The 17,855-nt window shown below is 39.7% G+C and overlaps 1 protein-coding gene across 8 annotated transcripts in view; it reads right to left on the bottom strand.

The window, feature by feature from the left end:
- Nucleotides 1-9,188: 9,188 nt before the first annotated feature.
- phactr1.L (phosphatase and actin regulator 1 L homeolog) overlaps nucleotides 9,189-17,855 on the bottom strand; it is a 205,089-nt gene continuing 196,422 nt past the window's right edge. For all 8 annotated transcript variants that reach the window (XM_041566299.1, XM_041566297.1, XM_018267800.2 and 5 more), the window contains 4 exons: nucleotides 17,135-17,196; nucleotides 15,577-15,717; nucleotides 14,867-14,943; nucleotides 9,189-13,394 (listed from right to left, as the gene is read on the bottom strand). In XM_041566299.1, coding sequence (XP_041422233.1) covers nucleotides 13,379-13,394; nucleotides 14,867-14,943; nucleotides 15,577-15,717; nucleotides 17,135-17,196 — 296 coding nt within the window. In that variant the 3' untranslated portion in view covers nucleotides 9,189-13,378. The remainder of the gene's footprint in view (nucleotides 13,395-14,866; nucleotides 14,944-15,576; nucleotides 15,718-17,134; nucleotides 17,197-17,855) is intronic.

Raw genomic sequence — 17,855 nt, 5'->3', positions numbered from 1 at the left:
TAGAATATTAAAAGGAGATGCCTGAATTGGAATCAAAAGTAGCAATAACAATACATTTGTAGCCTTACACAAGATTTGTTTTAAGATGGGGTCAGTGAACCCCAATTGAAAACTGGAAAGATTCAGAAGAAGATGGCAAATTAAAAAAAATACGAAAATTAAATAATGAAGATCAATTGAAAAGTTGCTTAGAATTGTTTATTCTATAACATACTTTAAAAGTTAACTTAAAGGTGAGCCACCCCTTTATTTAACAAAATGTTGACAAATTACAAGTTGATTGTGGATGACTGATGGAGTAATGGTGTGTATAAACTGTGTGTATATACAGGAAAAAATCGTGGGCCCTTGACATAAGGTTCTCTGGTGGGCCTCAGGTGCCCCGGTCCAACACTGCAAAGGCAAATATGTTCACAATGCGAAACATTCTGCGATGTGCTAAGTTTATAAATGAGGCCCTGTATATATATGAAAAATATTTAAGTGGGGCTCTAAATATTTTGGAGCCAAATTACATTGCGACTGAAGAAATGCAGCAAACCTAATCCCAGTAACACTGTGTCACTCCCACAGGCCATGGCCACGTCAGTCCTCTGATACAGCCAATGAATCTTTGGACACAGCCAATATAAATAACCTTATTTATTAGCCAGTAATTAAAAGTCGCGTTTATGTATTTTATTTCTTTTAATTTATACTCTGCACATGAACAGCAAACTCTATTTACCCTCCCTCCTCTCTTACTAAATGACTCCATTTCTTTCTACAGCGATTCTTAGGGCTCTTACTCACTGGCGTTCTGACCTGCGCTCCCCTGCGTTCCGTTTTTTGGCGTTCAGCCGCAGGGGAGCGCAGGAATAGACGCATGTCATTATTTCAAATTTGGCTGTACTCACTGAGGCGCGTGTAGGCGCCGAACGCAGGAAAAATGCAGCATGTTGCGCCTACACGCGCCTGAGTGAGTACAGCCCCATTTGAAATAATGACATGCGTCTATTCCTGCGCTCCCCTGCGGCTGAACGCCAAAAAACGGAACGCAGGGGAGCGCAGGTCAGAACGCCAGTGAGTAAGAGCCCTTAAAGACCAAGAGGAAAGAGATGAGGAATTTAGCTTCCACCCTTTGCCAAACACAGACACAATGCAATTTATATGCAACACATGTGATACAATGTGTAATGTGATACAAACAAAATATAAGCACATCCTCTACAAAACACATGAAAATCACTTGTACATATGTGTGTTTATTACATCTACAGCCCATTCTATATATTCACACATTGCTAACTGCTTTTGGAACACGCAACACAATTTAAAGAAAAAACAACAACCATATAATGCCATCTGCTGGTATTTCTTAGCAGTGTTTCTGGTCATGGGAATCCACACAGTAAACTCCTCACAAGTGGAAGAAACGAACCATTAAACAACTCAATTTCTACAAGAAATACCTTCTAGGGGTATAAATGGATATTTGGAAAGATAATAAAAATGACCAGGTGGAAAGAAATCCATATGATTGATACATGTTATTCTACATTAACATGAGCTGTTAGGTGTTGTTTTAAATGTTCATTTTGTAATAGGCTTTTATTGTGTTAATGTTAAAGGGGATGTAAACTCATGAAATACTGACCACTGTATGACCACCTTTAGATGGTCATTTTGCTGTGTGTGCTTTCAATTGCCATTACTAACATCTGTATGTAAAATATGTGTCACAGTACAGATGAGCAGTTCTTTGCTAGTATCTAATAAGACTAGGGAAAGTAGTTTTACTCTTATACCGTGCGCATCCTCTGGTTTATGAGACATTAGTACTCAGTACTACTAACATCCAAGGTTATGAACAACTTTAATAGAATGAGAGCAGTGTCAGACAACACCTACTATGGACATAGACAAGCATGGTTGTGAAGCTTGGGACCCTGAAAAATTCACATGATTCATAAAATGTTAGGTTACGCTTCCTTTGGCACACCTTACCCATAACTAGCCCTCTATGCCATTCTAAGCACAGAACATAAACAACGAGCACTCCATTAATACTTAACCTTAGTTATGCCAATAAGATCACTGCAGAAAATGGATGAGTACTGATGGGCGAATAATTTCGGCAGGTGAGAATTTCCGCATTTTGCTGCCATTGAATAAATTTGTGAAACTGGGGCGAAAATTTGCAGGCGGAAAATCAGCCGCGTCAGAATTTGGGCATGCATCAGAATAGTCGTGCGGATAAAAATTGTTGTGAAGCAAAATTATTTGGACACCCATTGACTCTAATGCATTTCGACAAAATAAGCGCGTATAAAATTTGTCAAGGGCATCAAAATTGACGTGCGTCAATATTATTTTGACGCCCATTGACTTCAATGTGTTTCACCTTTTGCGAATTGCGCTACCAACCTGTCCCATTTGGAATTGTGATGCGGTTGCTCCAGTTCCATATGCCTCATGTACAAATCCCATGAACTCAAGTGATGTGGCCCTAAAGGATCCCATTAGGACTTATCCATGGAGCACTTGTGCATTTGATATGCAGATTTGTTTGGTATCTTATCACTTTGTAGCTGTTGAGCCAAACGGCTGTTTTTCCTACCACATTTGTTCTTCTTTGGGAGTGTACTGAAAGGTTCTGGACTGAGAAGTTCTAAGAATATCAATGCCTCATACGAAATGTATCCCTACCCTCTTGCATTACCCTTTTCGTAGGAATTGCACACAACTCATATTTCATATTTAATAAAATAAGTAAATGTAAGTGCATTTCTCCTCCAGTCACCTCACTCTTATCTAACACAGTGGCATGAATATACTTGCTGATATTACATGGCAATGTAAGATTTAGCGCTATATAGGGGGTCTGAACTATAACAATTTAGTTTATTGACTTCAGCAACAATCATATAAAACCCAGAACAAATGTAAACAGAGTAGGAAAGATCCTGATTGGAGCAGTGTCGGACTGGGGCACCAGGGGCCCACCCAAAAACCTTACACCAGGAGCCCACCAAAAAACCATAGACCAGGGGCCCACTCTCAGTATTATTATACTTCTTCTCCTCATTCAACCTCTATTCTCATAGTCTCCTTTCTTTACATACTATAATCTATTATTCCATCTATTTAGCCTCTTTGTTCTCATAGAAATAGGGAATGGCCATGAAATAGGCCAAATGTTTCGCAGCACAAAGGCCCACACCTGGGCCCATCGGGAGTTTTCCTGGTTTCCCGGTGGGCCAGTCCGACACTGGATTGGAGGATATCCATGCATCAGCGGAGCATTAGAATACTCAGTGCATTTTTCTGCAATATTGCTTTAAGAACCATCTCTATGGTTGCTGACTATCACATTATGTCTTCATACATCATATCTGATTATATACTGGAAAATGATGAGAGTTTTCACATTGTTGGTATGAAATATATATGCTCGTGTTAAAGAGTATTTAATTCCCCTCTACTATCTAAATCCCTCATTATGTTAAATACATCAAGCATAAGGGTAAGGTCACACCTGGAGATTCGGGGAGATTTAGTTGCCCGGCGACTAATCGCCTCCCCGAAATGCTTCCACCTGCTAGAATGAAAAACGCCTGCTGCATGGCACTCGCGCCGCTTCGTTTTACGATTGGGTAACACTGACTGATAAGAGGTTCTTTAGTGTAAAGTAGAATATAAGGAAAAAAATCAACCTTATCTCTTTTCACCAAAGCTCTTGCTCATGTCCTTATCATATCTCATAAAGATTTCTTTAGCTGACTTTTTCACTACATGTACAGTATTTGTAAATGCTTTCACCAGACTAATCCACCAGACCAGCAATTCATCAGCCACCCTACTCATCCTTTTTGTTCCTTCACTTATCAGTGCCCTTGTCTCAGTGATGTCACATGACCCCAAAAATTGTAAAATATTAGAAGCTACGTTGGAGGTCCATAGCCTGTAAAAAAACTCTGGTAATGATTGAAGCAGATAAGGTTTTTACAATTTTTTATAGCATTTATGACTGGTTGATATGCTGCCCTCTGCTGGATGGAAAGCAGCAAGCCTCAGTTTATGTGTATATGGCCTTTATCAATTTAATTCTGATTCCTGAACATCTCTTCCTCTTATTAATGGGCACAGGCGCATTTTGCTGTACATAATAAGCAGCAGACCTATTAAAGCAGTAGTATGCCCATTCTAATAAAATGCTATTTTACTCATTAAAATTTAAGCTCAACGATCTGCCTGTTGTTTCTGGGAAACACTTCACTTAAAAGTTATTGCATTTGTACTATGATGTAGAAATGGCATGCATTAGGTAGCTCCAAATCATCCTAATGTAATTGTCTAACTGCAGAAACTTTCTTTTAAAAAGCACAAAGCACAATATATATAATGTTCATATTAAAGAATTGCTTTACATAAAGAGGCAGGTGGGGGTGGCACAGAGGCACTCCTTTAGCTAGAAATGCTATATTTTATACAGTGAACTTACTGTACCAGCCTGACACTCAGTGGCCCGATAACAATAATAATCCAAGTTAATAAACTAGTGAACAGGAGCTCCCTCTGTAAAGTGCAGAGCACAGGTATGCCCCAGATGCACAGGCTTACTAAATAAGCACTAAAGGGCACAATTTTGCCAAAAGCAGGTGGTAATTACAGGGAACCCCCAGTACTCCCAGCTTACTCATTTTAAATGATGTATATGCTAGGGAAGAGCCAGGGAACACCTCTTGCCCCTCTTGTATGAAGTGATGTTAAACAGAGGCAATGGTGCATACAAAGGTGCCAATTCCAATGCGAAAAGGTTAAGGGGTGTTTAAATGCCCAATGCCCATGCAGCCCCCTCAGTCACCTGCATGTTTCCTGCTGTTAGACCAGGTCAAGATAGATGCATTCTTTGGGGCAGAGAGTGCACTTGTCCTCTTTGCTCTAGAACAGCCACATTTCTGCTTAAAAATGGCAGCTCCTAAAGTAACAAATGATAGTTTTTTGCCACCCCTGTTAAACAACTGCATTAGTAACATTCTCATGCCTACTGTATTCTTAAACTGATTAGTCTATCTTTGGCCTGAATTATTCTCTTACTAGGTCACAAGATACTGTTGTTAAAAAAAAATACTGTGTACAGGTAAGTTTCTTGGTCTCAGCCAACCCAATTCTGCTCCCCATGGCACTGTGGGTTGAGATAGAGTGCAGATGTTGGGAGAGGAGGCCCTTGACAGGGTCAGACTGGGATGGCAGGACACCGGGAAAAAACACCATGCTTCTGGACAACAGGGCTGTATGCCATGAGGACCCAAGTAACTGTTGGGATAATGCATGGTTCCCCATATTGCATTATTTAAAGCAACAGGTTCATTTTCGCTTTCATTTTGCACAGACTGTGTTTGGTTGTATGGCAGCTCCAGCAATATTTCAACAAGAATAAATGCAGGGCTCAGGGGCATTCCTCCCTGACCCTGTCCTCCTTCCCTGGCCCTCGCTGGACAAAAAGGTATGCGGAGGGGGGGGGGTTGCGGCTGGAATAGGGTGGCTGGAAAGGGGGTTGTGGCTGAGAGCTCAGAGGGGGCTTTGTGGCCGGGGGACACGGGGGATGGTGTGGGGCACCTGAGGCTGCATGATCGGTGGGCCCTGGGTCCCCTAGTCCGACATTGGCCCTTGATGTTGCATGGGGGGCCCTGGAAAGCCAGTCTGATGCTGCAGGTAGGCAGTGCCCCACTTCAACTGAACAATCCGTAACTGCTCCGTCTTTGCTGGAATCACATTCAACTCATAGGTCCCATATACAGTAAGGAAAGATTTAGCACCATCTTTGGAAATATGATTTGTCCAGCAGTAGTGGTAAACGTATTTATTCGAAATCCTCAGGGCGTGTTCTTCTCCCAATAGCAATCTGGTTATGAGTGCACAGACGTAACTCCGTTTCCATTTTATTTGAAGTTAAGAGTCTGTAATATCTTTCTTTCATCCCAAGGGATGTGGGAAATTTCTAAAGATCAATGTAAACCTCTAGGGAGCGAGCTAATATCTCATCAGGTTACTCACATTTATTGAACAATTCTTCACAGCAAGGCATTAAAGAAAAGGGCATGTATTTAAAGAACAGCAACAACTTCTTCATGGGATTTGCAATATCAAGTTTTCTGGGTCTGATTTTATGCTGGTTACTATGACTCTATACCTGCATCCCCATGAAAGGTCCTCATTCCCATGAATTATTTTAACTTTGAGATGATATGGACTGGTGCAACGTTGGGGTCTTAAATGAGTGAGAATTTTGAGAACCGAGGGTAAATCATGTATTAAATGGAAAGAAAGTCAGTGCAAGGAAAAATGCATGAACATATTTAGCTAATATGTACAATACATACATAGATAAACAACATTTCTTTGTGTATATTTGCCTTTGATAAAATGTTATTCTAAACAATTTTTCTATACACAGTACATTCACTGTATATTTGCCATGATTTTAAAGTTATATGTAAACTGCTATAAAAAGCAATATTTGTCTGCCCCTTGCTATTCTCTCAACTGTAGTAGAATGAAGCATCTCTCCTCTAGCCAACAGTCCACTTCCCATAATGATTCTTCATAGATTTCTTATGGAGTTGACTTCTGCTGTATTGTCTCAGTAGTCACAACCAGCAGTGAGTGCAGACAGTAGCAAGGTCAATGTGGCTCTCTCATGCCTTGCATTAATTGCAATTGGAACTTTGCTGGAGCTGGTATACAACCTGACTGTGCAAAATGAAAGGCCACGTAAATAAATTAATTAGCCCATTGGTCATCTAGGCCCTCTGTGTAAAGAGACCTGCCCACCAGAGCTATGGCACCCTAATAAAAGAACATTGCCACTGCATTCAAGGTCAAGCCAATAATCTGCCCAACACACGCCCCCATATTTTCCCAAAATGCCACCCCCAATATCTGCCCAAGCCTCACTTTCTACCAGAAAGCCCCGCCCAAATATGGCACACCAGCCTTACATTAATTGCTATTGGACCTTTGCTGGAGCTGTCATACAAAAAAACACCCCCTTTGCAAAATGAAAGGGAAAATCAACCTATTGCTTAAAACAATGAAAAATGGGGGGCAGCAAGTATTAGCCTTGCCAAACAATACCATGTTACCCCAGTGAAAGAACATTACCCATGCATGTAAGTTTATCCCACCCAGGAAACACCCTCATCTTCTTAAAATACCGCCCCAAAAAATCTGCCCGTGCCTAGCCCCCACCCTGCAAACCCACCCAAATATAGGCCACTCTGCCTGCCCTATGATCCTTGTGTGTGTGCCATACTCTGCCTGTCCTATGTTCCCTGTGTGCCATACTCTGTCTGCCCTTTGCTCCTTGTGTGTGCCATACTCTGCCTGACATATGCTCCTTGTGTGCCCTACTCTGTCTGCCCTATGCTCCTTGTGTGTGTGCCATACTCTGCCTGTCCTATGCTCCCTGTGTGCCATACTCTGCCTGTCCTATGCTCACTGTGTGTGCCATACTCTGCCTGTCCTATGCTCACTGTGTGTGCCAAACTCTGCATGTGCTCTGCTCCTTGTGTGTATGTGCCAAACTCTGCCTGCTCCATGCTTCTTGTGTGTGCCATACTCTGTCTGCCATATGTTCCGTGTGTGCCATACTCTGCCTGTCCTATGCTTACTGTGTGTGGCATACTCTGCCGGTGCTCTGCTCCTTGTGTGTGCTATACTCTGCCTGCTCCATGCTTCTTGTGTGTGTGCCATACTCTGTCTGCCCTATGTTCCATGTGTGTGCCACACTCTGCCTGCCCTATGCTCACTGTGTGTGCCATATGCTGCCTGTCCAGTGCTCCGTGACTGTGTAATACTCTGCCTGTAATATGTTCCTTGTGTGAGCCCTACTCTTGCCTGTCCAATGTGCGTGTGTGCCCTACTCTGCCTGTCCTATGTTGCTTGTGTGTGTCCTAATCATGTCTGTCCGATGTTCCTTGTGTGTGCACTACTTTGCCTGACCTATGTTCCTTGTGTGTGCCATTCTCTGCCTGCCCTATGCTCCCTGTGTGTGCCATACTCTGTCGGCCTTATGCTCTGTGTGCCATACTCTGAGGACAGCCCTATGCTACCTGTGGGACGTGAGCCTAGTAGTGTTTGTTCTGGGGGTTTATTTGAATTTGGATATTGTTGTTAGGGGAACAAACTGTAGCAGACAGCACCATCAAGGATTTCTGTTAAAAAGACTTCATTTTGCTACTTTTTGGCTTTATGATCTTGACAGTTACAACATTTCAAGCCAAACAATGGCCCTTTATCAATTGTTGTTAGGGGACCCTAAAGTGTTTAATCATGTACTGGGGGTTGCTGTGTTATTCACAGGGGATGAGGAGGCATATGGCTTTTTATTGGTATGTTTTAATATGACAACTTTTTCATGATATACCTGCAGTGGGCAACAACCATTTGGTTTTTTTGGTGTGCTGCTACCACCATTAATGTGGATACAGACTTAAATGTTCTTGTGGCAACACGGGTGTGGTGTAAAGTGGGTGTAGTTTAAAAACAGGGAGTGGTCAACACTGGCTTCCATTATCGTCCCTCCACCACATAGGCGAGAAAAATTCCGGCCCTCGGTACCACAGAAGTTGGACAGCACTGACTTACACCTTAACCTGGGCTGATGCTCCACCTCTTTAAAAATCACACCAGCCAACGTCTTCATCTTTGTTTTTAGCAATCCTCCAGGCCAATTCAGGCAAGAAATGGAGAGCCCAGCTGGTGTATATGGTGATACCATTCCTTGTCCTTTAAAGAAAAGAGTGCTGCCTCGTTTGTCTTTGTATATATTCGGCTCAAGTATAATACTCTTATGGTGCTTTATTTAGACTATTACAGGTATGGGACCTATTAACCAGAATGCTCAGGACCTGAGGTTCTCCTGATAAGGGATATTTTCGTAATTTGGATCTCCATACCTTAAGTCTGCTATAAATCATTCAAGCATTAGCATTGTTTTGCCTCCAATAAGGATTGATCTTAATTGGGATCAAGTACAAGGCAGTGTTTTATTATTACAGAGAAAAAGGAAATTATTTGTAGAAAAATGATTTGATTAAAATGGACTCTACGCAAGATAACTTTCCTGTAGATTGGAGCTTTCTGGATACCGGTTTTCGGAGAAAAGACCATTTAGCGCAAATGAAAGAGAAGATCAGCAGGACAAAGATAGATCATTCTTTATTCACCGAAATGGTTTATCCAGCTTACCTCCGCAGAACATATAAGTGCTTCATATCTCCCTTTTTAAAACACAAACCATGACCTTAAAATGACCAATGACAATAAAACCCTCCCATCAGTCACTCATACAGAAGTTTGCTAATCTTGTGCCTCTTTTTTTTTAAGCAATCCACATACAGGATAAAGGATGAATGAGCTTCCCAAAATGTGCACTTTAAGCAACTCATGGGCAGACTGTAGCCACCATCCTCCCTACATTGCTTTATTGATACTGAATTTGAGGCTACAAAAAGATTTAGAAATTCTTATTGCCCTTTCAAATATGAATGCCTTTTAACAGCAGAGGAATGACAGTGCGGAAAAGGTACTCAGTACTACTGTATAACCTCCAGAATAAACATTTCCCCCGGTTCACAATTACACACCAGTGGCAAATAAACTTGTTTTTCTAATAAAGAAAAAAACAAGTTTAGATGCACTAACATTTCCACAGACATCCTTTAAAGACATATCACTCATTATATTTATAAATATGTAACATTACAGGGAAATATTAGGAAAAGACACGGCTCAGTTCAGAAGACAGAATGGGGCTAATGGTTAAAGTCGCTGAGAACAAGGGTTATAAAGGCTCAGTGTTGAACAGATTTACTTGAATCCCAGCAATATTGATGGATGACTGCAATATTGTCTAGCCTTCAAAACCTAAATTCTTTTAGTTAGAGCAGTGATCCCCAAACAGTGGCTTGTGAACATGTTGCTCACCAAACCCTTGGATGTGGCTCTGAGTGGCTTATTTTTGGATTTCTGGCTTGGAGGCAAGTTATAGTTGCATAAAAACCAGGTGTACTACCAAATAGAGCCTCCTGTAGATTGCCAGTCACCACAACGGCTAGTTTTTGCGTAAGAAAACTTCTAAAAAGGGATCCTGACCTGCTGCTCAGCTTGGGCATTTGCACAGAAACAAAGGGACACTTCGCAATAGTAGGTGTCGGCTCTGAAAGTTCAAAAATGGTCCCTGCAACCCTGAAGAAGTCATGGAGTGCCAAGAGGAGTACGTGTTGGATAGCAACACTTTGTGTGACTTGCTACTGTATATTTTTATTATTAAACTCCCAGTGCTGATTTTTCACAGAGTTTTACATTGAAACTCAAAATATAAACAAAGTTATAAAGAAAGTAAATCAGCTGAAGATATGAACCATTCACACATACTGCTTTCATTCATTTTTACCTAGGACATGTGCTAGAGTGGTAAGGCTGCACAAGATCAGGCTGCCCCTTGTGCCTAGATGTGTGCCTAAATGCAGGCAGGTTAGAAAATCCATACAGGCAAGCAGCCTCCTGTTTATGTGGTCTTCATCCAGTGGGTGTGCATAGGCCTGAATTATGCCATCTTTTTCCTGGGGGGCAATGATTGCATCAGCATGATTTAACCGAGCACAGAGGTCATCAAATTGGGCAAAATGCACTTGTGCATGATCAACGTAAGGCGCATGTAGGAGAAAACACACACACATTAATTTCATAGCGAGCACCAGCCAGTGTGCAATTCACTATAAAGCCCAACCTTTTATGCGCCAAACTAGAAGTGGAAAAAGCTGCTTGTGACAGTGCTGGGTGCAATACTTTGTTTACGTTAGAACATTAAATAAGTTGTCTCTTTATTAATATTATAACTTGGATATTATTTCCACGAATTCTGTCACAGGTTACATTATAATGTAGCTTATTTAAAGGTTTCCCCTCCCCCCGCACACGATTTTTGTTAAAACATCGCTGAATGTTCAGAAACTTGCCCTTTTGATATCCCAAAGTTAGAAGGTACTAGAATGAATAAAGACAGACATCACCCTTTCATTTTGTTCCATCATTCCTTGGTTTTACCAAGTGTTCTGCATCCTGAGCACAAGATATGGAATAGAATGTAGATTGCTTGGGTATGATACCTATAAACTTTATCATTAGTATTATTTGTGCTAAACTTCAAGTCCGGCACCATACTGCTTTCCACCCCATCTCTTATTCCAAATCAGGATGAACAATCTTAGCATTGCTTGTTTCGGCATATCAGGTTTATACATGATACACATACAAAGTAGGGCTCAGAGTTACAAAAGCAGGCTTTTAATAAATAACTTTTCCCCAAGAAATTGGGGGTGCAGTCTAAACCATTGTCGCTTCACCTACAATTCTGCAGCTGTTTTGGAACTAGCATTTCCAGTAACCCCAGCAATACTACTTGTCCAGAAACAGCTGAGATCCTCCAGTTGAAGAACCCTTGTCTAAGCAGTCTGCTCAGAATGTCACTACCCTAATAATGTGCCCTTTTCCAAACAGAACTCTGGCACTTCAGAGCAGTCATGTTGAAATGTTCAGTTCCCTATAATAAAAAGGTTTTGGCTAAATATAATTTTAAGTTGGAGCCGCAATTCAACACAACCAAGTGCAAAATGAGATGAGGCCCAGTTCATTACTGTAACTGTTTCTGCTGTACTAACACTACTAATTTGAGGGGTAATTAAGAATGAAACTGCATTTATTTACCAAAGCACACAACATGGAAATGAGCATCACAAAACACACACTGAGAAGTCTCACACAAAACCAAACATACTTTTTGCACTTTTGTCCAACCTGCCATTTTGTATTGCCATTCAAATTCAGATTCATGAAGAATGTAATGAGTTTTCTTTTATCAATGAATATGTTCCTTGGAGGCTTTTTATTTTGTTAAAATATTAATCTTTTTTTGTTTAAACCTCATCTGCTAACCTGGATCTATATACCCTGCAATACCACAACATCGTTTTAAGTGGCACTTTATATATATATTTTTTCAACATAAAATGGCGGTTAATTTCTTAAATGACCTTGATTTTCCCTGAATCAAGGCTCGTTGTTAAAACAGTTATGGCAATTAAAATAAAGGCGATGGAAGAACGGGGGGATTCTATTTATTTCAAAAGAGATAAATAAGAGACCCCAGTTTGTTGCTTATGTGCTGGCATTGATAGAAGGTAGGCGGCGAGAAGTATCCCTGTTATTTCATCTAATCTGACTATTGCTTTTCTTTCTCTTGCTGATAGAATTTCAGAGTTGAACTCTACCAGACAGAAAGGTGTGTATAAAAGCACCACTGATCATTATAGGAGCCATGCTTCGTTATGGTCACAGAACAGACACAATATAATGACATGGAATTTCCAAAGGCTTACACAATCTGTATCTACCCGAGGCCGGTATGAAAAGAGAGCAGGACAAGTCTGTCCCTTTGATACAAACATATGCTTGTAAGTAAAAAAAAGAAAGGTCGTAGCCCAGAATAAGCAAGACCATTATATGGAGAGAGACGATGAAATGCTCAGTGCAGGTTAAATAATCATATACAGTATGCTGCAGACTGGACCGGGGCCACATTTATCTGACACGTGATTTATAGCTCTAAAACATCTGTTCAATGAGTGCTTGACTCAAGTTTAATTCAATGACCCTGATGACTCTACCACTGAGAAGATGAAATATTGATGGAGATTGGTGGCACGTTCTCAAAGCTACATCAATGTTGGCCCTTTCAGCTGCATTTTTTCAACTCTCTTGGTTTTTCTGCCAGGCTGTTACATATTCTATTTGACACAATGGGCTAAAGAATCAACAACCAGTCTTGGACATGGAAGATGTGATCCTTTAAACTAGGAATGCTTCAAAGAGGAAAACTAGTGCAACTTTCTCTCTCTCTCTCTCTAGTCGCTTACTAACAAGCCTACATAGATTTGGCTTTGATGCATCAGGGTGGACGTAAGCTTCACAGGTCTGTTTTGACTTTCAGCTCTGGAATCTTTTACTTGTTCTGTCCTTATGAACCAGAAACAACAGCCTAGACAAGAGATGCCGATGTCCAAAGATACGAGGAAGAACAACATCTGCTGAGTTTGTACAGACAAGACAGATCCACAGGCTGGCCGATGACACAATCCATTAGACACGTCTTCAGTTCTTGAAGGTCTAGTGACAATGGAGGTCATCGCTACAGATTATGCAAATGCTGTTTTCTTCTCTTGATAAAAGAAGGCAGTTCTGAAGGTTTACATTTAAGTAACAGAGAAATGAAATATCCCAGCACTTGTGGTTCCCTTTTTGAAATAGGAAAGTATTCAAGTAGAACTTAATGCTAGGGCCTGTGAAACCTGCAACAGAAAGATAACAGAATATGTAATGGCAAGGACAGAATTTGTGACTTTCTCAAATATTAAACGTATGTTACATAATTATTATGTAATAAATCCCAAGATCAACACGAGATTCTGGACAAGTGCCGTGTGCTACTGTATATTGTGACGCTTAGCTAAGCAACTGGGAAATTACAATTGGCAACTGAGCTCTGTTTGGCATCTGCATTAAATTACTGAAAAGTGAATATCCTCAAAGTTATTATGGGAGATAAGTATGGGATCAGTTATCTGGAAACCAGAAAGCTCAGAATTACGGGAAGGTCATCTCGCATAGACTCAATTTTAAGCAAATATTTCAAAGGTTTAAAATTATTTAATTTTACTCTGAAATAATAAAACAGTACCTTGTACTTGATTAAAACTAAGATCTAATTAACCCTTATTGGTGGCTAAACAATCCTAACGGGTTTATTTAATATTTAAATAATTTTTAGCAGACTTACGGGGGAATGTAATAAAAATCGCTAACGGAAAAACTATTCGCAATGCGAAAAGTTATGCCTTTGCGCGAACAAATTTTGCTTTGTGCGAATTTAATATAGCTTTTGCGAGCCCGGAAACTATTTAGCGACCACTTCGGACAGTGAAAGACCGTTTGCGAATTTTATAGTTTGCACCAATGCGCAGTCAATGTAATAAAACTTCTTACTGAAAAAGTCGTTATGTTTGCTCCAAAAGATTACGACACCTTCAAGCACTTCTTATGAGTTTAAGGAACAATATTACATTGCGAGATGTGGATTTTTAGTCTTATTGGTGCTAATTGTTTTGCTCTTTGCGACTTTTATTACATTTACTAGGTATGCACCAAATCCACTATTTTGGATTAAGATGAATACCGAACATAATCTGAATCGTAATTTGCATATGCAAATTATGGGTGGGAAGGGGAAATATTTTTTACTTCCTTGTTTCATGACAAAAGTCACGAGATTTTCCTCCCCGTTCCTAATTTGCATATTCGGTACGGCCAGGCAGAAGGATTCGGCCGAATCCAAATCCTGCAGAAAAAGGCCGAATCCTGGCCGGATGCCGAACCGAATCCTGGATTTGGTGCATCCCTAAAATCTACGAAAAGACCCCATATCCGGAAATCCCTAGACCCAAACATGCTGAATAACAGGTCCCATACCTGTACAATACATAAATTTTTTGTCTAAACATGTACAGCAATAATCATACATCATGTTGCAAAAATTATACAGTGACAACTGTCAAAGACCTGGATGTTGATGCTAGAAGAATCTAAATGTATGGTTTAATCTTTGATCTACATTGTGTTCAATGGTATCACACAGCACAACAAGATTAAATCCGAGTTTATACAAAATATCAGGTCATGGATATGGGTGACAATAACTTGCGTATCTTGCTCTGGCTTCCCATTGTTTGATCCCCACTGAAAAACAACGACAATGTTTACATACCTTGTTAAATGCCTACTTAATTCATGGACTTCCATTTCTGTACTTTTGAACTCATTAAGCTCCTTCCGAATTGCTGCCTGTCATAATTAAAAACAATAAACAATTGTGAGTCAGTGTTTCATGGATTTTTCCACATAGAATGTATTAAAACATGGGATGGAATAGTTAGACCAGGAACTTTCTACCCGCCCCATTCCATTTGGCTTAAAATAGAAGTTTAGTAAATGCAACCTGCTGATTGGTGGCTACAAAGGAAACTTGGCACCTGTTATTAGTTCAGCACCATGTTTTAAAGTGGCAATTGGTAAGTAAAGATTCCTCTTAAATGAACTTTTAACAATTTTAATATTTTTTTCCAAAATATGTTTTCTTTGGAATAATACACTATATCATGGTAGATTGGCCACTGTAAACTGTAACATGTTAATAGAATGGACACACCTCTATAAAAGCTGTAGCCTATCATTTCATTATTTCATAACTCCAGACTCATAAGCAGATTTAGTAAATGCACATTTAACTGATTTGTGGTATATTTTTTTGTGTGAACATATTATGTTAATTTTATTTTATCTTCACCTGAGAAATACAGAAAATTTCATATTCCGAGACCTGAGATAGATATTTTTTTTATTAATCCCTCAAGGTTTTTGTTAACTAAAGTGCCACACTCAGTAAATGTTGAATAATGAGTAACAAAAGTCACAAACTTTGTCAGCGGCTGTTAGTCGAGTCCATGGTTTGTCTGCTCTTCTATCGTAGTCCTGTGCATCTGCCAACTCCACATAATCGCTGAAATGGATAAGGATTTTCTTCTCCCTTAGTTCTTCCACTGTGGGTCTTTGACTAAGCTGCAAAAATACACTTCAATAATTATTTATTAGCTTAATAAGGCAGTACCAGTCTATTTTTGTCTCAGTAATGATTTAAGCAGCAGAAGTGTATGGAAAATAAATGGCTTTATAGTTCTTCATTGCCATAAGGTGACTATCCCAAACACAGGTCTTATTTCTGTCACTTACATTTTATAGCAAGCGCCATGTTTTAAAATCCTTCCCTCTTAAGGGGGTTGTTCACCTTTGAGTTAACTTTTAGGACCTCATGTAACAAAATCTGACTATATAGAATAAAAAAGTCTGACCAAACTAAAATCCACAATTGAATCTCATTTATTATTTAAAAAAAAGCATGATTTAAATGGATCGGGACAAAAAAAAAAATCGAGCGAAAATCCGGATCGATAATTTTTTCAGAGGTTTTTCCCGAATCCTTCTGTTATCCGGAAAACTCCAGGTCCCGAGAATTCTAGATAACAGATCCAATTCCTGCAGTTCCTTCTTCACACCCCTTCAATACTCCCAAAATGCTCAACCCCGGTATGTGAAATTTTGCATTGGCCCCTATAAAATCTTATTATTTGAGGCACAGGACAGAGGATCATCACCAGCACCTCTTCTTATTGTTCTTAGTATAGTGGAGGCATCAGCTAGGGAAGGTGCACTGTCTATAACTGTAGATGGGGGCTACGCCTGAACACTTTTCCTAGCTTGGCCTTCCACTGTAATAGGCATGACAATATGAAAATACATTGTTGAGGTAAGAGAGAATAGGTGGAATAAAGTTTTATTTACACTTTTGTCTCCAAAAAGCAATACTCCAAAAAGGAATACACTAGTCTAGGCAGAACTGTGTTGCAGAGACAGACTATTGGAAAGAATTCAGCAGCAATAAGCCTTTATAGACTCCATTATATCCAAATAATTGACCCTTTTTAAAAAGTTCCTTTTTCTCTGTAATAATAACGGCACTTGATCCAAACTTAGAAATAATTAATTCTTATTGGAGGAAAACCCAGGCTATGGGTTTATTTAATGTTTACATGATTCTCAAGTAGACAAGATATGAAGATTCAAATTATGGAAAGATGCATTACCTGGAAAAACCCAGGTACCGAGAATTCTGGATAACAGGACCCATACCTGTATTTTCCTAAAATGGAGCCTATGGGAAATGGGATGTAATTTGGAGCTTTTCGTATAACAGGTTCCATACCTATACTTTATTTTTCAGTAATAAAATCTAATAATATCTAGTAATAAAGTCTAATAAAATCAGACTATTTTGCTTCCTTTATGTTTCTAAACTTAAACTAAACCTGAGTATAAGGTATAGGCTGTTTATCTTTATCCAACTGCCAATTGTCACAGTGCTGCTTCTATTGGCTGTGAGATTTGTGTGGCTTTTGTGCATTAATGCAGATTTGTTTACCTTGCGTGTCAGTCTTCTCTTAATCTCACGCTTTTCTTCTTGTTCCTCTTGCTCATTTCGAGCTGAAAGTAATACAAAATTATTAGCAAATCCAGCAGTTTTGATGAACTTGGTTTTATATTCTGCAACTAGTGAGATAATGATGCATTTTATGACATTACAGTTACTATACTCAACTGCAAGAACCATGAACATTTTGCATTGCAGTTATACTTGTTTCTTCTAATTTCTTGAATGCTAGAATACTGACATTTGACTGGAGTTCAGAGTAAAACTGATACCTATTGCTTATATCTACTGGCTGCTACTTCTCCCAATAGTCCCCTCAGTAACCCATGGTGAGTGCTTCCATCCTTTCACTGACAACACATGGTATGTTTGGAATGTTGGCAAGATTAAGGAACTTTCCACATGCCTTCAATGCGTGGGCATAGCCCAGGTAATTTACTACTCATGTGGAGTAATTAGAAGAATCTCCATGGAATACTAAGCTTTGCAAGAAAGGCCAAGTTGTTGCATAAGAGAAGAATTTATAACAGCAGCTCTATTAACAGAGAGGATCCGAAAGGAATGGAAACTGGAAATCTGGGATCATTGCATTCTATGGATTGTCAGCCTGTTAGAGCCTAAAGAATTGCATGAGGTGAGCATTTTTTGTAATATAGAAGGTGCAAGATTTTAAGGGCAGTGTAAATGGTAGGAGGAAGCCTGCATTTACGGA

The sequence above is a fragment of the Xenopus laevis genome, chromosome 6L, assembly GCF_017654675.1.
Source record: "Xenopus laevis strain J_2021 chromosome 6L, Xenopus_laevis_v10.1, whole genome shotgun sequence".
NCBI lineage: Eukaryota > Metazoa > Chordata > Amphibia > Anura > Pipidae > Xenopus > Xenopus laevis.
This window is presented reverse-complemented; position numbering and strand designations above follow the sequence as displayed.